Consider the following 21,748-nt stretch of genomic DNA (forward strand, 5'->3'; position numbering starts at 1 on the left):
TATAACAACATTACCCAGATCAAATGGGAAAACCCTCATGACTGTGACCATAAACAAGTAATTTCATCTCAAATCGCTTGGATGACAATAATTATGTCAACACCTGACTGCCTTATGACAATTTCCAAGAAAACAACAACAGCAGCAGCAGCAGAAGGAATAGAGCTGGCTAAGGAAAAACCCTATCAGGGCAACTTGGCTGTTGCTCTGTGGCTCTATCTGCACATATGTAGGAATTTGTCAGTTTGCTGACTAGTATTGCCTATCAGTTTCCAATTCTCTGCAACACTACTATCTTGAACAGGTTTCTAAACATATCTTGGGAAAATAACATTATGGCATGGTCTGCAACACAACATAATACAATGAAATCATCAACAGTCCATAATATTGGGTCATCATTCAATTGTCAATTTCGGGTCCCCGAGCAAAACCAGCTGAGAACCACTGGTCTAGATTATTATTATTTAGTTTCTTCTTGAGTGGATGGTCAGGGGACCAGAACATAATTACAAATCAATTGTAGACCGCAAATGAACCGCAAGAAGCCCAAACAAATATATTGTTTGACTAAAACAATTATTTAAAACCTTGCTTACATTTGTATACAACCATGTCGTGTCTCTCTACCATGTGTGGGAATACTTGGGAAGAAACTTCTTAAATTAAAATCACGTGGATGTGATTTCCTGGTGTCTTTTATGTCAACACACATATATACATACATACATATACATATACATATGTATATACATATACACAGACATATATATATATATATATATATATATATCTTTTTGGGGCTCTGAAAACTTTGTGGGCCACATAAAACCACCCGCCAGCCAGGAACCCTGGCCTAGGCATTAAGGTGCCATTTGCAGGTGATACTCAATAGCACTTGGACATTGCCAAGTGACATTTAATCCCCTCCCTCACACAACCACAGGACTGCGGCCCCGCCTTTAACCATATGCATGACAGATTTCAAACAAGGATACATTTAATGTGTACAAAACATACCCATGGCATGAGGGCTGTGACCTTTCCTGCAGCAGGGAATGGGGAAAGAGTAGAACAATAACCTTTCCCTTTACCATCTGAAGCAGTGTGCAGCAGAGCCACACGCACGCACCTGTTGCATCTGTACTATAGCCCTCTAGAGTCTAATAACCAGCATGGCTGTGGTGGTAAGCTTATTTATCCCTGGGCATGCACCATCAACCTGGTGATTCATTCTTCCAGGAAACCACCAGCTTGTCCTCTGCAGCAGCTTAGATCCTGCCTGCAAGGCCCACTGGGTGCACTAAGCCCTCCGCATCAAAAGCCCCCCGAGGCCCCTGTCGACCCTGGCGCTCACCGTCACGTACAGTAGGCTGAGCCCCGCCCCCAGGTCTCTCGCCACATAAAACAAGGTCATTATGCATTCCTATCGTTCTCTTTTTTATTTTCCTCCTCTTCACTGCTGTCCCGGCTCTTGGCATCAACAAGGGGCAGTTATGTAAGCTCTATTTATATCGCTGGCTCCCTCGCTCCCTTGCCTCCTCTCCTGAAGCTTCAGTGAGCAACATGGCTGAGGCTGTAATCATTGCAGGGCAACGTACCGTACCCACCCAGCTGGTAACCACGGTGATCCGCTCTGGGAGAGGAGCGTGCTGGGAGGGAGAATGCTGTGGCACTTCACTTCACTCTGAGTTCTACAGAGACCCGGTCATATATGAGGATAGAAAAACAAACAAATCAACAAATCAACCAACCAACCAACCAGTATCCAATCACAAACCCTGCCAGCCACTGCCATCAGCATGGTGGAACTGTAGGAGGGAGATAAGGAGTGCTTGGAACACTGTATGGTAGTAATAAGCGAGATCATTGATTACTAATAAGAGAACAGTGTGTGAGTACACTGTGAAAAGTCTCAGGAAGGGATATCCGAATAATATTTGTTAGCTAAAGTTTTGAGGTGGAGAAAATAGCCTGATTGCTGAAGAGTGTTTTAGCTCAAGGTAAACAATAAATAAAAAATGAAGGGCAGCAGAAACTGGGTTTATTGGCTTTCAAGGAGGTTGCTGAAAAGAGAGTGAGTCCGAGCCAGTGGCAATAAATGAAGTTGCACTGCAGGCGTCAGTGGACATCACCGTGCTGCGGCATGAGTAACAGCATTGACACCTGTTCCCCTCCATGACAGGGCAGGCCAGGGTTCACACAGGGAGATGGCCAGGTGGAGATGCTGCCATAGTGGGCCTCTTCATCTGTTACATAAGACACACACAGAGTTTCCCCTATATTCCATTTAGCAATGACGGGCAGCCGCTGTTAAATAGTTGGTGCCACTCCCAAAAAATATGATTTATGTAAAACACATATTTTTATAAACAATTTTGTTTCTGAATGCAGTTAAAGGAAGTTGCTAACTAGTGTTACTGGAAGTCTATGGGAACAGCAAGCATAATAGCTGTTCCTGTATAATTACGCTAGTTAGCAATGGCTCACGAAGCTACCTTCAACTTCCTTCTAACTGCACACAGAGACATGCAAATGGTATTGATGAGTTCATCGGACTTTAGTTAAGTAGAAAAGTTGCCAAAATTTGCACTATACCTTTAAGATCAGAGTGACAAGACACAACGTGTCACACTGAGTGTGTGACACTGAGTGTACAAAACATTGCTCTTTCCATGACAAAGATTAACCAGGTGAATCCAGGTGAAAGGTATGATCCCTTATTGATGTCACTTGTTAAATCCACTTCAAATCAGTGTAGATGAAAGGGAGGAGACAGGTTAAAGAAGGACTTTTAAGATTTGAGACAATTTGTGCCATTCAGAGTGTGAATGTGCCAGACAATATACCTTTGAACTGTGAATGGTAGTAGATGCCAGGCGCACCAGTTTGAGTGTGTCAAGAACTGCAATGTTGCTGGGTTTTTCACACTCAACAGATTCCCGTGATAATAAAAAAATAGTCCACCAACCAAAAGATATCCAACCAACTTGGCACAACTGTGGGAAGAATTAGAGTCAACATGGACCAGCATCCCTATGGAATGCTTTTGACACCTTGTAGAGTCCCGAACAAATTTAGTCTGTTCTGAGAGCAAAAGAGGGTGCAACTCAATATTAGGAAGGTGTTCATAATGTTTTGTACACTCCGTGTATATTTGTATGATCTTAACATAATGACATTTTCATGCATTTGAGTAGAATGTCTTTAAAACCTTCTCTCAGGCGTCCACCAAAATAAATCCTAGGACACCTGGCAGAGGGGAAGAGGACGCAAGGAGGGCAAAATAAAACATACAAAGACACAATGAAAACAAACCTAAAAAAATATGCACCATAAAAACAAAAAAACTGGGAACTCCACGCCACAAGTAGAACACACCAAGCAACATCAGACTACGAGGACAACTGCACCACTCTGGCAAATGAAAAGACAGAAACACAAAGATCGTCAACTTAAAAAGAATCCCACCGCATAGGAATATACACATACATATACAGTGCCTTCGAAAGTATTCAGAAGCCTTGCATTTTTCCACATTTTGTTATGTTACAGCCCCCCCCCTCATCAATCTACACACCCCATGATGACATAATTTTTTATGATGCTACTCTACCATAAAGGCCTGATTGGTGGAGCATGGTGATGGCAGGATATTGTTGTGGGGATATTTTTCAGCGGCAGGGACTGGGAGACTAGCCAGGATCGAGGGAAAGATGGTCGGAGCAAAGTACAGAGAGGTCCGTGATGAAAACCTGCTCCACAGTGCTCAGGACCTTAGAAGGTTCACCTTCCAACAGGACAACAACCCTAAGCACACAGCTAAGGCAACGCTGGAGTGGCTTCGGCACAAGTCTCGGAATGCCCTTAAGTGTTTTATCTTGGCCAGGTCGCAATTGTAAATGGGAACTTGTTCTCAACTTGCCTACCTGGTTAAATAAAGGCAAAATAAAAAAATTTAAAAGTGGCCCAGCCAGAGCCCAGACTTGAACCCAATCAAACATCTTTGGACAGACCTGACAATAGCAGTGTAGTGATGCTCCCCATCCAACATGACAGAGCTTGAGAGGATCTGCAGAGAAGAATGGGAGAAACTTCCCAAATACAAATGTGCCAAGCTTGTAGCGTCATACCCAAGAAGACTCGAGGCTGTAATCACTGCCAAAGGTGCTTCATCAAAGTACGAAGTAAGGTTCTTAATTAAAAATTAAACCTGTTTTAACTTTGTCATTATGGTGTACTGTGTGTTGATTTATGCGGAGGAAAAAACTATTTCATCCATTTTAGAATAGGTCTATATCATCACAAGATGTGGAAAAAGTCAAGGGGTATGAATATTTTCTGAATGCAGTACAGGCAAAGGTTTATTTTTACTATTTTCTACATTGTAGAATAATAGTGAATACATGACAACTATGAAATAACACATCAACTATGAAATTACACCAAAACAAGTGTGGAAATATATTTTGTTTTTGAGATTCTTCAAAGTAGCCACCCTTTCACTTGATGACAGCTTTGCACACTCTTGGCATTCTCTCAACCAGCTTCATGAGGTAGTCACCTGAAATACATTTCAATTAACAGGTGTGCCTTATTAATACTTAATTTGTGGAATGTATTTTCTTCTTAAAGCGTTTGAGCCAATCAGTTGTGTTGTGACAGGGTAGGGGGGTATACAGAAGGTTGCCTATTCAGTAAAAGACCAAGTCCATATTATGGCAAATAAGCAAAGAGAAACGACAGACATGCAGCTCAGTCAATACAGAACATCTCAAGAACTTTGAAAGTTTCTTCAAGTGCAGTCGTAGAGTCACCAGCCTCAAGAAATTGCAGCCCAAATAAATGCTTCATAGAGTTCAAGTAACAGACACATCACAACATCAACTGTTAAGAGGAGGCTGTGTAAATCAGGCCTTCATGGCGAATTGCTGCAAAGAAACCACTACTAAAGGACACCAATAATATGAGACTTGCTTGGGACAAGAAACACAAGCAATGGACATTAGACCAGTGGAAATCTGTTCTTTGGTCTAATGAGTCCAAATGTGAGATTTTTGGTTTCAACCGCCGTGTCTTTATGAGACGCAGAGTAGGTGAATAGATTATCTCCACATGTGTGGGTGTGATGGTGCTTTGCTGGTGATACTGTCTGTGATTTATTTAGAATTCAAGGCAAACTTAACCAGCATGGCTAACACAGCATTCTGCAGCGATACACCATCGCATCTGGTTTTGCTTAGTGGGACTATCATTTGTTTTTCAACAAGACAATGACCCAAAATGCTCTTCCAGGCTGTGTAAGGGCTATTTCACCAAGGATAGTGATGGAGTGCTGCATCACATGATCTGGCCTCCACAAATACCCGACCTCAACCCATTTGAGATGGTTTGGGATGAGTTGGACCGCAGAGTGAAGGAAAAGCAGCCAACAAGTGCTCAGCATATGTGGGAACTCCTTCAAGACTGATGGAAAAGCATTCCTCAAGAAGCAAGTTGAGAGAATGCCAAGAATGTGCAAAGCTGTCATCAAGGCAAAGGGTGGCTACTTTGAAGAATCTAAAACATTAAATATATTTGTAAACAAAAAAAATTGATTACTACATGATTCCATATATGTTATTTCATAGTTTTGTTCTATTCTAAAATGTAGAAAATAGTAAAACAAGAATAACCCTTGAATGTGTAGGTGTGTCTAAACCTTTGACTGGTACTGCACATACATACATACATACATACATACATACATACATACATACATACATACATACATACATACATACATACATTACATACATTACATACATACATTACATACACTACATACATTACATACACTACATAACCAAAAGTACGTGGACACCTGCTTGTCGAACATCTCATTCCAAACTATGGGCAGTATTATGGAGTTGGTCCCCCCTTTACTGCTATAACAGCCTCCACTCTTTTGGGAAGGCTTTCCACTAGATGTTGGAAGATTGTGGCGGGGACTTGTTCCTTTCAGACACAAGAGCATTAGTGAGGTCGGGCACTGATGTTGGCTCGCAGTTGGCATTCCAATTCATCCCAAAGGTGTTTGTTTGATGGGGTTGCGGTCAGGGCTCTTTGAGGGCCAGACAAGTAATTCCACACCGATCTCGGCAAACCATTTCTGTATGGACCTCGCTTTGTGTATGGGGGCATTGTCATGCTGAAACAGGAAAAGGCCTTCCCCAAACTGTTGCCACAAAGTTGAACGCACAGAATAATCTATAATGTCATTGTATGCTGTAGGGTTAACATTTCCCTTCACTGGAACTAAGAGGTCTAGCCATAACCATGAAAAACAGCCCAATAACATTATTCCTCCACCAAACTTTACAGTTGGCCCTATGTATTGGGGCAGGTCTGGCATCCGCCAAACACAGATTCGTCCGTCGGACTGCCAGATGGTTAAGAGTTATTCATCACTCCAGAGAACGCGTTTCCACTTCTCCAGAGTCCAATGATGGCGAGCTTTACACCACTCCAGCCGACACTTGGCATTGCACATGCTGATCTTAGACTTGTGTGCTGCTGCTCGGCCATGGAAACCGATTTCAAGAAGCTGCCAACGAACAGTTCTTGTGCTGATGTCCTTGCCTAACAGAGTTCCTCTGTGGAGGTGGGAGAACTTTACAGAAGGACAACCATCTCCGCAGCACTCCACCAATCAGGCCTTTATGGTAGAGTGGCCAGACGGAAGCCACTCTTCAGTAAAAGGCACATGACAGCCCGCTTGGAGTTTGCCAAAAGGCACCTAAAGGACTCTCAGACCATGAGAAACAAGATTCTCTGGTCTGATGAAACCAAGATTGAACTCTTTCGCCTCATTGCCAAGCGTCATATCAGGAGAAAACCTGGCACCATACCTAAGAGGAAGCATGGTGGTGGCAGGCTCATGCTGGCGGGATGTTTTTCAGCGGCAGGTACTGGAAGACTAGTCAGGAACGAGGCAAAGATGAATGGAGGAAGGTACAGAGAGATCCTTGATGAAAACTTGCTTTTCCTTGACTCTGCGGTCCAACTCATCCCAAACCATCTCAATTGGGTTGAGGTCAGGTGATTGTGGAGTTCAGGTCATCTGGTCTTTAATCAAATAGTATACCTGTATACCACCCCTACCTTGTCACAACACAACTGATTGGCTCAAAATCATTAAGGAAATAAACTTTTAACAAGGCACACCTGTTAATTGAAATGCATTCCAGGTGACTACCTCATGAAGCTGGTTGAGAGAATGCCAAGAGTGTGCAAAGCTTTCATCAAAGCTGTCAACATAAGTAAATATTTAACAGTGGTGCGTGCTCTGTCAGAGATAGGCTTAGTAGACAGGTGCGCAGTGACCAGACAGCCCTGTGAAATGATAGGTCAGTCAGAAAGCAGAGTTCAATCATTATACTGTGTAATTGTTATTTTAATTACAGGCAACCAAACATATCCTCAGAATACAGTCCAGAAATGAGATCACACATCCATTAGGCAATTAGTTAAACCATCTGGTAGCATGCCCATGTGTAGTAAATAAAATTATCCTTCACCCCTCAGTCAGCCTGTAAGCAGAGCAGTTACAGGCTGACTGAGCAGTTACAGCCTCCTTAGCCTGTAAGCAAAGCAGTTACAGTATGTGGCTCTGACAGAATGACTCAAAATGAGATGTCAGTTTCCAGCCTCCTGTCTCTCTCTGACATTTCTATTAATACATTTTTCTAGAAGTTCCGGGCTTGAAGGGATGGGTTTTCTAATAAGTTATGTTTTTTATATCCCTCTCACAAGACAAAGACGGAAATAGAACATAAAGTTTGGTTTGGCGTTTGAGCACTGATAATAACTGATAGTGAACCAGGAAGCTTGTTCAAGGCAATGTTCCATCATGCAAAGAACAAACAATTCAAGTTAAATTAAAGAGTCAAATACTGAACAATGACCTAATTTCAGGTTTTACAGAGGAGGAATGCAGTTTATCCCATGATACATTACAATGATCTCACTATAGCCTGCAGGCTGTTCTGCCTACTGCCAGTGTAGAAGCCAATAGTGTGGGCATCAGTATGGGCCAGAAAGCCTTCCAGACAGAGCAAGCAGCTTTGCAATCTAATTGGCACTTATCACTACTGTATGACTTATTTGGATTTCAACAAAAACAAAAACAAATGTTTACCTTAATTTAACCAGGTTAGTCTCTTTGAGATACAAATCTATTTTTCAAGAGAGACCTGGGTCAGTTCTGGAGCAGAGCCTTACACGGGACTATGTCTCTGGACTGGAGTAGCCATAAATGATGGGCATGTCCATACTGCAAGGACCTGACGCCGGAGATGAGAAGCAGGTACGGGGAGTCAAACATTTATTCAGGAACAGACATAGAAAACGACAGGAACAGCGTCAGCACACGTGTAAACAAGGACATATGACAAACAATCCCGAAGCAGGGAACAGAGCTTGAAAACAGACAGATATAGTGAAGGAAATGACACAAGTAATTGAGTCCACGTGTGTCCAATGAGCGCTGATGCGTGTGGTGGGGAAAGGCAGGTGTGCGTACTGAAGGTGGCTTTGCGTGAGTAATGTTGGGGAGCAGGAAGCTTCTTCCATGTTTGATTTGATATCCCAGGAGAAAGCCAGAGAAAGGCATCAAGGAGTTAAAACATAATCTCACATATACGCTTCATGTTCACAAAATGGTGTGACTGACTACCCACAACATTTCTAAAAGGGGAGTCAAATGGATTACAAACAATGAAAGCCATAATTACAGCTGGGCCTGGAATCCCAATTACACAAGCCGTGTCAGTGACAGCCATCTCGTCAGAAATCAGAGTAAGCAGGAGCCTTCATAGGAAAGTCTTTCATTAGTATGGTGAGAACATAATCAGTGGGCATGTTAAGAGAGTTAACCTATTGGAACTCTAGGGTCAGTATTTCATTTGTGGATAAAAAAACTTTCCCGTTTTAAACAAGATATTTTGTCACGAAAAGATGCTCGACTATGCATATAATTGACAGCTTTGGAAAGAAAACACTCTGACGTTTCCAAAACTGCAAAGATATTATCTGTGAGTGCCACAGAACTGATGCTTCAGGCGAAACCAAGATGAAACTTCAAACAGGAAATGTGCAACATTTTTGAAGCGCTGTATTCCAATGTCTCCTTATATGGCTGTGAATGCGCCCTGAACGAGCCTACAATATCTGCCGTTTCCCCAAGGCGTCTGCAGCATTGTGACGTATTTGTAGGCATATCATTGGAAGATTGACCATAAGAGACCACATTTATCAGGTGTCCGCCCGGTGTCCTACGTCGAAATTGGTGCGCAAACTTCAGCTGCAAGTATTTTTCCATGTGATTGAGAGGAGAAAGCAGACTTCCACGAACGATATATATCAATGAAGAGATATGTGAAAAACACCTTGAGGATTTGATTCCTAACAACGTTTGCCATGTTTCAGTCGATATTATGGAGTTAATTTGGAAAAAGTTTTGGCGTTGTGGTGACTGAATTTTCGTTTTTTTTTTGGTAGCAAAACGTGATGTACAAAACGGAGCGATTTCTCCTACACAAAGAATCTTTCAGGAAAAACTGAACATTTGCTATCTAACAGAGTCTCCTCATTGAAAACATCTGAAGTTCTTCAAAGGTAAATGATTTTATTTGAATGCTTTTCTGTTTTTTGTGAAAATGTTGCCCGCTAAATGCTACGCTAAATGCTACGCTAGCTATCAATACACTTACACAAATGCTTGTTTTGCTATAGTTAAATAGCATATTTTGAAAATCTGAGATGACAGTGTTGTTAACAAAAGTCTAAGCTTGAGAGCAAATATATTTATTTCATTTCATTTGCGATTTTCATGAATAGTTAACGTTGCGTAATGCTAATGAGCTTGAGGCTATAAATAGGATCCCGGATACGGGATTGCTCGTCGCATGAAGTTAATGTCCCCAGTGGTGGGAGCACACAGAGGAGAGGGATGCAGAGGACCTGGACCCTTTCCCCCAGCATGGCTGGGACACACAGCTCAGTGCTGCAGCTCTGCTCCCAACGCTGCCTTCACTTTGGCACTTCATACGACCCCTCCCTCCTCCCTTCCCTCCCTCCCTCTTTCCCAAAGCAAATCCCGTTGGCCTGGCGACGGCCCCAGATTATCACAAAAACAAACAAACAAACTGCATGGATAAATCTGTGGCATGTTTTTGTCCTGCTTTTCATTTGGACAACAAGAGCCCTTCTGTCCTCGAAGAGGGGCAGCGGGCCCAGCATTATGCAACAGGAAGAAATGTGATGCGTCTGCTGATATGTTTTAGATTGACTCAGCACCATATGTGACCCCGCAACAAAGCTCACTTGTCCCCTGCAAAACAAGAAGGAAAAAAACAAACTGGCATTATGAAACAAGAAGCCCTGTTTGAAGTTGAGCAGGCTCCTTGGCTACAAAGCAGGAAGAATCACTTTCCCTGGCAGCTATCTGCAATGCTTCCCTGAAGGGAGGGCTTTTCCAAGACCCCAGTGGGAGTGCAGGAAAGCAAAATGGTGTTTAAGAGTGGGAGGAAATGAGATCATTGTGACAAAATTGTTCTATAAACAAATACGCTTTACCTAAAAAAAAAAAAAAGGCAGGCAGGAGGATCAGCGATTGATTCCCTTACGACAGAAGTATCACACTGAGTAATTGCAGTAATTCCCCTGCTCAACTCTCACACTCGCCCACACTGCAGTGAGAAACTCTTCAGAATTAACACTCTCGCATGGGGTTGGCAACCACCAAACACACACGACACAGATGACTTTGCAAACACTAACCCAAACTTCAAAAGAAAGCATTGCCACAAAGCCAAAAGGAAGACACGCCCATGGCACACACTGCTGGCTGATCTTAGCACAATAGAAAGCCGTCTTAGGCCTCACTGTTCCCTATCTGAGATATCTACTGCAGCCCTCATCCTCCACATACAACACCCTTTCAGCCAGTCACAGTCTGTTAAAGGTCCCCAAAGCCCACGTATCCCTGGGTCGCTTGTATTTTCAGTTTGCTGCAACTAGCGACTGGAACGAGCTGCAACAAACACTCAATCTGGACAGTTTTATTTCAATCTCTTCATTCAAAGACTCAATCATGGACACTCTTACTGACGGTTGTGGCTGCTTTGCGTGATGTATTGTTGTCTTTACCTTCTTGCCCTTTGTGCTGTTGTCTGTGCCCAACAATGCTTGTACCCTGTTTTGTGTTGCTACCATGTTGTTGTCATGTTGTGTTGCTGCCATGCTGAGTTGTCATGTGTTGCTGCCATGCTATGTTGTCATCGTAGGTCTTTCTTTATGTGGTGTTGTGTTGTCTCTCTTGTTGTGATGTGTGTTTTGTCCTATATTTTTATTTCATTTATTTGTATTTTTAATCCCTACCCCCCATCGCCGCAGGAAGCCTTTTGGTAGGCTGTCATTGTAAATAAGTGTTTGTACTTAACCGACTTGCCTAGTTAAGGTTCAATTAAAAAAAAAAAAAGCCAAGTAGCTGAATGGCGTTATCACTCCATAGATCTACATGAAAACACCTGCCTGGATTTGCATTTTTGTATGCGGATCTGTGTGAGTCTAGCCAGTGGGATGGTGGAATACTACCTAGGGAATGGCTATTCTACAGGTGTTTGCTCTGTCTGGAACATTGGGGCTCCCATGGCTGCTCCTCTTCCCTTGTTTTGACAGTACAGTGCTACCCAGTTAAAAGCCAAGTCTGAATGATTTGAGGCTCTCTGTATTAATAAGCCAGGGACATGGTGTGGTTATGTAACCTGAGAGTCATGTGAGTGCCTTTGAGTACACTGCCTGAGCTGTGTGAAGCCAAGCCAGGGTTCATCAGGTAGAACTACTATGCAAATACAAGCCCACGCACACACAAACGTGGGCGATAAGCAGGGAAATGTAATTGGCCTACAATCAGCAGCACACCCTCCCCCCACCATCCCCTGTTCCTCTCTCAATCTTGCTGTGAGGTTAGAGAAGTGAAGGACTGTGTTGCTATAGCAACCCCTGGCTGACTGGCTGAGAGGAGAGGAGGTGGTGACACCAAAGACAGTACATCATGAAGATAGGCTACAACTACTTCTCCAATACAAATCCCGATCACACTTGTAGGTGATGCCAATGCGAAGTTGGCAAGCTGAGCTCCTCCTTCGATATAAAGTTATTTTTTATGAAAATGAAAACTTTCACTAGGTTGGAATAATAACATGATCAACTACTTAAAACATTGGCTCGAATCTAGATTGTACCTTTAGGTTTAGAGAAAATGAACAACTAAAGAAGAATCGTTCACTGTTCTCATTGACTTCTCAAACTCCAGACCCCAACCTGGTCTGTATGGTCTGTTTCGCAAGCGTTCCCGGAAGTCTCGGGTTGTTCTGAAACTCTGTGGTGACACATTGGAGCCTGGACTTCTCCCACCAGACAGATCATTAGTTCAAGCTCTGCCTCCACTTCCTGCTCTCCTCCTCTGGGCCCAGTCTCTTTCCCTCTACCGCCTCTCTAGCATGTTCTATTCATATTACATTATGCACCTGGCACGGGTTCATTCTCACCTGGATGACCGTGTTACCGCCCTCCAGCAGGGCGATGGCTAATAGGATGCTCTCCTGGAAGATACGATCGCTGGTGGCGTTCATGATGAGGTCAATTACCAGGTCGGATGCTCCCTCTTTATCCAGGCGGCACTGGACCTCATGCAGGGTCAGCTCCCCTTGGGCCGCGGCCGCCCCTGAACTCACCACTGGGGAGGGACAGAGAGAGAGGCAGAAAGAGAGGGATAAGCAGAGAGGGACAAAGAGACAGGAAGAAAGAGAGGGACAGGGAGAGAGGGACAGGGAAAGAGGGACGGGAGGAGTGGGACAGGGAGAGAGGGACAGGGAGAAAGGTACAGTGAGAGAAGGGCAGTGAGAGCGAGACAGGGAGAGCGGGACAGGGAGAAAGGTACAGGGAGAGAGCCATCAAGAGCCTGAACAATGAGGAAGGACATACAGTATACAGGAGAACTTTGCCACTCTAAATGAGAGTAAAACTACTATTCCACCACTCAATAGATTTTGGATTTATTTGGATCCCAATTAGCTGACGCCAATGGCGACAGCTAGTCTTACTGGGGTCCCACACATAAAGAAAAAGACATTACAGACCAAATACTTTGGAATTGAATTACATCAAGAGGATTGTCAAATGGGCAGAATGAATAGATCCATCTGTCTCTTTCCTCTTCATTGATTCACTGCATCATTTGCTTATTATATAATGTAATGAAATTAATTTTGATGGACAACTAAACCAAAGATGGGATGCCACAACTATAGTGATCATCATTCAGTCCCTTGAAAATAGCTGTATTTCCTGGCTAAGACTAGCTAGCCTCATCCAGTCATGATGACTTCTCCAGCCACACGAGGAAGTCGACGTGTGATAATGTTACCCAGAGGGCCATTCTCTGGCTGTGGGAGCAGGTGTGTCCACACTCCACAGGACTTTCTAATCTAGAGCCCATCTCTCTGGTCGCCTGGCAACAGCACGGCCTGGCTCAGCCAGAGGAGAGGGCTCGTATGCTGAGGGACAGACCCCGGGTCCAAAGGCTTAATGGAGAACAGGGGCAGGCAGGCATAATTAAAATGGAGCTGTAATGAATAGCAGCCGTTTTACGGGCTCCTGACCTATTTTGTGTTTTTTTTTACACTGATCTTAACTTTTTTTTGTTCATGATGACTCCACCATCGTTTCCTATGACCAAAAACTTCTGGAGATCAGAACAGCGATCATTAATCTTGATTTGGATGACAATTTCTACGTCAACGATTTGGCAGCTCTGGACGTTCTGATTACACCGGAACAGACCCTAATCCCCAGGACTCGAAAGAGGAAGTGACAGCGCAAAAGAGACAGACAAACTGGCATCCTGACTAGACTATGTTTACATGCAAATAAACCTCCTCAACTCTCTTTGTTGGCAAACGTACAGCCACTAGAGAATAAACTGGATGAGCTCCGGTCGAGACTATCCTATCAACAGGACCTGTGGAACTGTAATAGTCTATGTTTCACGGAGTCGTGGCTGAACAAGAACATGGATAAAATACATCTCACTGGCTATTCCATGCATCGTCAAGAACGGTCGGGCAGCCTTGGGTAAGATGAGGGGGAGGGGTGTGTCTCTTTGTTAACAACAGCTGGTACGCAATCTCTAATGTTAAGGAAGTCTCGAGTTTTTGTAGTTGTTGATTTTAAACCTCTGGGAAACAGGACTGTTTCACTTGCAAAGACTGGAATAGGTTCCGGAATTCATCCGATAATATTGAGGAGTCACCGGCTTGTCACCGGCTTCATTAATAAGTGCTTCAACGTCATCCCCACAGTGACCGTACGTACATATCCCAACCAGAAGCCATGGATTACAAGCAACAACCACACTAAGCTAAAGGCTAAAGCTGCCACTTTCAAGAAGCGGGACACTAATCCGGATGCTTTTAAGAAATCCCACTATGAACTCCAAAAGTGGTTGAACAGCCAAAGATCGAATCCTACTACGCTGGCTATGGCGCAAACCTTCCAGATGAGCTAAATGCCTTCTATGCACGCTTCGAGGCAAGCAACACTGAACCATGCATGAAAGCACGTGCTGTTCTGGACGACTGTGTGATTTTGTGTTCCGTAGCCGATGTGAGGAAGACGTTAAAACAGGCTAACATTCACAAGGTCGTAGGTCAAGCAGACCACCATAGGTTACCTTGGCATTCTTGGGCACAGGGACTATCACCCCATACCACTCACATATGTAGTCATGAAATGCTTTGAAAGGCTGGACATGGCTCACATCCTCCCAGACGTCACTCCAATTCGCATATCGCCCCAACAGATCCACAGACACAATCTCTACTGCACTCCACACTGCCCTCTCCCACCTGGATAAGAGGAATACCTACAGTGTGTGAGAATGTTGTTCATTGACTACAGCTCAGTGTTCAACACAATAGTGCCCTCCAAGCTCATTATTAAGATCAGGACCCTGGAACTGAACTCCTCCCTCTGCAACTGGATCTTGGACTTCCGGACGGGCCGTCCCCAGGTTGTGAGGGTAGGCAACAACATATACGCCATGCTGACCCTCAACAAGGGGGCCCCTCAAGGTTGGGTGCTTAGTCCCCTCCTGTACTCATTGCTCAAATATGACTGTGTGGCCATGCACAACTCTAACACCATCATTACATTTGCTGATGACAACGGTGGTAGGCCTGAGCTCCGACGACGATAAGACAGCCTAAAGGAGGTCAGTAAACTGACAGTGTTGTGCCAGGACAACAACCTCTCCCTCAATGTCAGCAAGACCAAATCAAATCAAATTTTATTTGTCACATACACATGGTTAGCAGATGTTAATGCGAGTGTAGCGAAATGCTTGTGCTTCTAGTTCCGACAATGCAGTAATAACCAACAAGTAATCTAACTAACAATTCCTAATCTACTGTCTTATACACAGTGTAAGGGGATAAAGAATATGTACATAAGGATATATGAATGAGTGATGATACAGAGCAGCATAGGCAAGATACAGTAGATGGTATCGAGTACAGTATATACATGTGAGATGAGTATGTAAACAAAGTGGCATAGTTAAAGTGGCTAGTGATACATGTATTACATAAGGATGCAGTCGATGCTAGTGATACATGTATTACATAAGGATGCAGTCGATGACAAAGGTCGATGACAAAGGAGCTGATCGTGGACTATAGGAAATGTAGGGCCGAGCATGCCCCCTTCCACATCGACGAGGCTGTAGTGGAGCTTCAAGTTCCTTGGTGTCCATATCACAAAGGAAATAACATGATCAACACACAACAACACAGTCGTGAAGAAGGCACGACAACGCCTTTGGCATGAGCCCTCAGATCCTCAAAAATGGCACCAATGACAGCATCTTCACTGGCTGCATCCCCGCTTGGTATAGCAACTGCTTGGCATTCGACCACAAGGCAGTAGTGTGTACGGACCAATACATCACTGGGGCCGAGCTCCGTGCAATCAGGACCTCTATACCAGGCGGTGTCAGAGGAAGGCCCTAAAAATGTTCAAAGACTCCAGCCACCCAAGTCATAGACTGTACTCTCTACCACACAGCAAGCGATACCAATGCACCGAGGCTGGAATCAACAGGACCCTGAACAGCTTCCAACCCCAAGTCAAGACTGCTAAATAGTGAACCAAATAGCTACTCAGACTATCTGCATTGACCGTTTTTGCACTAACTCTTCTGAATCATCACATATGCTGCTGCTACTGTTTATTATCTATCCTGTTGCCCTCAATAACCTCATACCCCTGCACATAGACTTGGTACTGGTACCCCATGCATAAAGCCAAGTTATTGTTACCCATTGTGTATTTATTCCTCGTGTTATAATTTTTTCCTATAATTTTTCTATTTTTCTCTCTGCATTGTTGGGAAGGGCCCGTAAGTAAGTATTTCACTGTTAGTCTATACTTGTTGTTGACAAAGCATGCAACAAATTACATTTGATTTGAGGCAGGAGCGTGAACAAGAAGGAACTCATTCCTTTTCTCCAAGCATGGAGAAGAGACCAACCATGACTCATCACCCTGATTTGAAAACTTACACTGAGATATTGAGATATTCAGCCAGTCCGTACCACCTTATCCAGAGAGACAGAGACAGAGATACAGAGACAGACAGGTACCTGCTCGAGGTTTCCCTTCTGTTCCAGGGGGGACAGGACCATTGCTGAACGTCGTCACACTGTCTCTTCTGGCCCCAGGTTTGATGTTCCCATAGTAACGATTCACCAGAATCTGCCTCAGAGCTTCACCCTGGTGGATAGAGGTGCTGTCAGACGATTGACCCTAAATCGTCATCATGAGATAAGGACTCCCAAAATCAGTGTTATCAGCTTAGAATACTTCAACTCTGATTGGGCCTGGCACCCTCATACAGTCAGTCTCAAGATATTAACCCTGCATTTTTAATCAGTGGAAACAGTGTGCGTCTTAGAAAATATTGTTTTCTTGCCTTTGTTTATAACCTTTGCCAGGCAAGAGGCAAAGCATGCTAAAAATCTGACCTCTGAACTCAACTCTGATTGTGCATTGCGCCTCATACAGTGTGTCTCAAAAGCAGTCTTCCAACTCATATACAGTACATATCATTTCCCTAATATTCCTCCTGAAACGCATTGACACCCACATCCAGTGGCCAGTTCGTTAGTGAGGGGGGGGGGGGTAGCCCTGTGAGTAGGTGGGCATGCTGTGGAAGCAGAGTGGCTGCAGGCCAGGTCAGGTGCATCAGTGCATCAGGACAGCCAGCTGTGGTGGGCCAGACAGAGCAGGTTGGCGGACTCCGGAACGGAGAGGATCAGACCGTACTGGACTGTACCTACCCTTCTCTGGTCCTCCAGTTGCTTCTGGGGCTGGTTGGGATCAAGCTCCTAAGGGTGAGGTGAGTTAGCAGAAAGTAAATCAAAGAAAAGTCCAAAAAAGGAAAATTAGGGGATAACAAAAACAAAACAAGAGAGGGGTGTTAATACTGTGCACATTAGTCACCTTCCTTACATGCAGGGAACTGAGCCAAATGATTTCATGCAGTTAACATAGGGAGGTGGGTGGTGTGTTGGGGTGGATGTGGGGTAGGAACATAATCATGCAAGGCTTCGTGAAATTAGTCTTAAGCAACGGTTAGAGAAGAAAATTGAATAACAAGGTGGCTTGCTGTTAGAAATAAAATAACATTTATTTACAACCATCCCATTAACTTCACATCTCATAATCACTTTAAACTTTTTTACGTTCACAATGCTAAAACAAGGCGTAAACTTTGCTGTTCAAACCTTTGATATTGGGTTATTTCAACCAACAAACTAGATGGCTCAGAGTGACTCAACTGTTACTTTGCAGTTGCAGCACAAATGAAACCATGTTTAATACACAAGGGAGCAACAGGCTGCAAGGGGCAGAAACGCAACTCAAACCATGAGAAAAAACCCATCCCTTTCCAGATGACATAACGGAGTCAGTGCAGTGTACTAGTAGTGGTACTGACACAGTGTAAACCCATGTTCCCATCTGCCATGGAAAAACACCCAGCACGCTGCTCCACAATCCGACAGAAAGAAGGTAAGGAAACTGTTCTTCACTCAAAAACCTACAGAGGAATGGAGGGATGAATGGAGGGAGGGAAACAGGACATACAGTGAGGGAAAAAAGTATTTGATCCCCTGCTGACTTTGTACGATTGCCCACTGACAAAGATATGATCAGTCTATAATTTGGTAGGTTTATTAAACCTAATTTGGTAGGTTTATTTGAACAGTAAGAGGTAGAATAACAACAACAAAATCCAGAAAAACGCATGTCAAAAATGTTATAAATTGATTTGCATTTTAATGAGGGAAATAAGTATTTGACCCCCTCTCAATCTGAAAAATTTATGTCTCCCAGGTGTCTTTTATACAGGTAACGAGCTGAGATTAGGAGCACACTCTTAAAGAGAGTGCTCCTAATCTCAGTTTGTTACCTGTATAAAAGACACCTGTCCACAGAAGCAATCCATCAATCAGATTCCAAACTCTCCACCATGGCCAAGTCCAAAGAGCTCTCCAAGGATGTCAGTGACAAGATTGTAGACCTACACAAGGCTGAAATGGGCTAAAAGACCATCGCCAAGCAGCTTGGTGAGAAGGTGACAACAGTTGGTGCGATTATTCTCAAATGGAAGGAACACAAAAGAACTGTCAATCTCCCTCTGACTGGGGCTCCATGCAATATCTCACCTCGTGGAGTTGCAATGATCATGAGAACGGTGAGGAATCAGCCCAGAACCACACGGGAGGATCTTGTCAATGATCTCAAGGCAGCTGGGACCATAGTCACCAAGAAAACAATTGGTAACATACTACGCCGTGAAGGACTGACATGCTGCAGCGCCCACAAGGTCCCCCTGCTCAAGAAAGCACATATCCATGCCCGTCTGAAGTTTGCCAATGAACATATGAATGATTCAGAGTGCAGCTGGGTGAAAGTGTTGTGGTCAGATGAGACCAAAATGGAGCTCTTTGGCATCAACTCAACGTGTTTGGTGGAGGAGGAATGCTGCCTATGACCCCAAGAACACCATCCCCACCACCCCTTTGGGGGTGTTTTTCTGCTAAGGGGACAGGACAACTTCACCGATGATGGACGGGGCCATGTACTGTCAAATCTTGGGTGAGAACCTCCTTCCCTCAGCCAGGGCATTGAAAATGGGTCGTGGATGGATATTCCAGCATGACAACAAAGGAGTGGCTCAAGAAGAAGCACATTAAGGTCCTGGAGTGGCCTAGCCAGTCTCCAGACCTTAATCCCATAGAAAATCTGTGGAGGGAGCTGAAGGTTTGTCAGCCTCGAAACCTTAATAACTTGGAGAAGATCTGCAAAGAGGAGTGGGACGAAATCCCTCCTGAGATGTGTGCAAACCTGGTGGCCAACTACAAGAAACATCTGACCTCTGTGAATGCCAACAAGGGTTTTGCCACCAAGTACTAAGTCCTGTTTTGCAGAGGGGTCAAATACTTATTTCCCTCATTAAAATGCAAATCAATTTATAACATTTTTGACAAGCGTTTTTCTGGATTTTTGTTGTTATTATTCTGTCTCTCACTGTTCAAATAAACCTACCATTAAAATGATAGACTGATCATTTCTTTGTCAGTGGGCAAACGTACAAAATCAGCAGGGATCAAATACTTTTTTCCCTCACTGTACATGGGTCGGTTCACAGCATAATTAAAAATCCACAAGGGGAAACATTTGCGTCTGTGTGTTTTGGTGAGTGGGCTCTGAAAAGGGAAAGGATTTGACTGTTTCCATCTTGATGAGCGGGGAGGATGGATGACTCAGATTATCTATATTCTACAATAACCCATATTAGAGTGCTAAGGCCCAAGCTGTGCTGAGGCCAAGGCAATATGGGTGTTGAACTCACATCTGCAGCAGGGACTTCAGGTTCAGCCGGCAGAGGGGCCAGCTGAATAGATAGACAGATAAGACAAATGGTCTGGGTTAGTCAAGGTCTGGGTTAGACCACAGTCCATGGGCAAATTAACCTCAGGCAGCTCTCAGGTCACTTGCCTCACAGTGCAAACAGAACAAGGCCATGCCCGCTTCACCAAGGACCTCCTTGTGTGTCTGGCTGGTTACAGTTGATCAGTTGGCCCATCATGTGCCCAACAGCAATAAAAGCGCATGACTCAAAGCCAGCCACGACGAAGGGGACAACAAACATGCCCTTATCTGACGTTTCTATGCTAAGTCTCTGCTGTTATTAGAGCACGTGTCTGTGTTATATAATCAAACATCACTATTATACTCTCCCTGTGTTCATATGCCTGCATTGGGTTGCCCCTGCTTTCTCCCAGTTGCTTGCATAGCAAAATGAACACCTTGACGTAGGACAATGAATGGACTGTTTAGTTAATGTGAGCAGATTAGAAATTGCAGGTCCTAAAATGAAGGCCAAGGGCTTTAAGGCACAAACCAGACTTGCAGCTATGGCTTTTAGTGGCATGATGGCGCTACAAGTAGGCCTATTAGTGATACAGTGCATAATAATACATGCAAATGGAAACAAAACATGTACCAATACATTTAAAAACCTAACACATTAGCTAATGCTGACTTGTTGATTTTGTTCATACTCAATGTTTGACAAAGTGCCCCAAGAGAAAAGAGAGACATTTGATTTTCTGTGGGCTGTCTTGAACACCAATGTTAAAAAGGACTTTTAGGAAGAGAGAGACAGACAGACGGATGTGATACATTTAAATGGTGCAAAGTGAAAAGGCAGAGACAGATACACAGACAGACCACAGTGCCTCAGTAACGCAGTCATGCTGACTCTGAGTAATTGTGAGACTAGACAAGAATCTCCCCTTATCAGGCCCCTGTTTACGTAAACATCCATTTGCACAGGAAAAAGGATGATGCAAACAAGGCTCAAAAGGTTTTAACCCTGATTCACTTGTCGAATCCAATTAAAGCACAACATCATAAAGCTACTTTTCAATGGGTTACCGATCCGTCAACATTTTCAGTGGCGGAGCATGACAATCATTATGGGCCTTATCTGCCCTGATTTGTCTTCCATGAGTCCCGGGAATCTGAACGCTGGGGGTCGCCCATGCTTTTCCCATGGAACTGCTGGCATCAGCCCTGGACACAGCTAGACCCATGACCGCCAACATTGGTCCCACTTGTACGTTTTCTCAGACTGTATGACGTAAACTATATTGTGGTATAGTGGGCTGAATCACTGAATCACTGCTCCACTGCGATACAGGGCCAAACATAAGGTCATCTTAATGGAAGTTACAATCACATTTCAGCAGTGGAAAGATGAGACGACTCCCCCATGGAGTTTCCACTTGTCTCTGCACTTGTATTCAGGGTGTGTCACATGGGTCTGTAGTCAGAATCATCCCACCCCTTCCTTCTCCTTATTATATAATCTGCCGGGCCTCTCTCCTAGTGACAGTGACTATCATAGGCACCCCAGCACCCCCTCCCCCCACCCTCCTATCCCCTAGCATGGAAGATTACAGGTCAAAGAATAAATAGGCAGGGGGAGGGAGGGAGACATACAGGCAACAAGAAAGAGAGACAAACAGGAAGACAATCATAGGAGATAAAGGGGGATAAGGGTGGAGGACAGAGA

At 44.1% G+C, this 21,748-nt stretch overlaps 1 protein-coding gene across 1 annotated transcript in view; it reads right to left on the reverse strand.

Moving 5' to 3' along the window:
- LOC135542154 (inositol 1,4,5-trisphosphate receptor type 1-like) overlaps window positions 1–21,748 on the reverse strand; it is a 150,056-nt gene that overhangs the window by 52,127 nt on the left and 76,181 nt on the right. The window contains exons 40-43 of the mRNA XM_064968864.1: window positions 20,021–20,062; window positions 17,442–17,489; window positions 16,746–16,875; window positions 12,594–12,781 (exon numbers count right to left, since the gene is read on the reverse strand). Coding sequence (XP_064824936.1) covers window positions 12,594–12,781; window positions 16,746–16,875; window positions 17,442–17,489; window positions 20,021–20,062 — 408 coding nt within the window. The remainder of the gene's footprint in view (window positions 1–12,593; window positions 12,782–16,745; window positions 16,876–17,441; window positions 17,490–20,020; window positions 20,063–21,748) is intronic.

Source organism: Oncorhynchus masou, chromosome 6, assembly GCF_036934945.1.
Source record: "Oncorhynchus masou masou isolate Uvic2021 chromosome 6, UVic_Omas_1.1, whole genome shotgun sequence".
In the NCBI taxonomy this organism is placed as follows: Eukaryota; Metazoa; Chordata; class Actinopteri; order Salmoniformes; family Salmonidae; genus Oncorhynchus; species Oncorhynchus masou.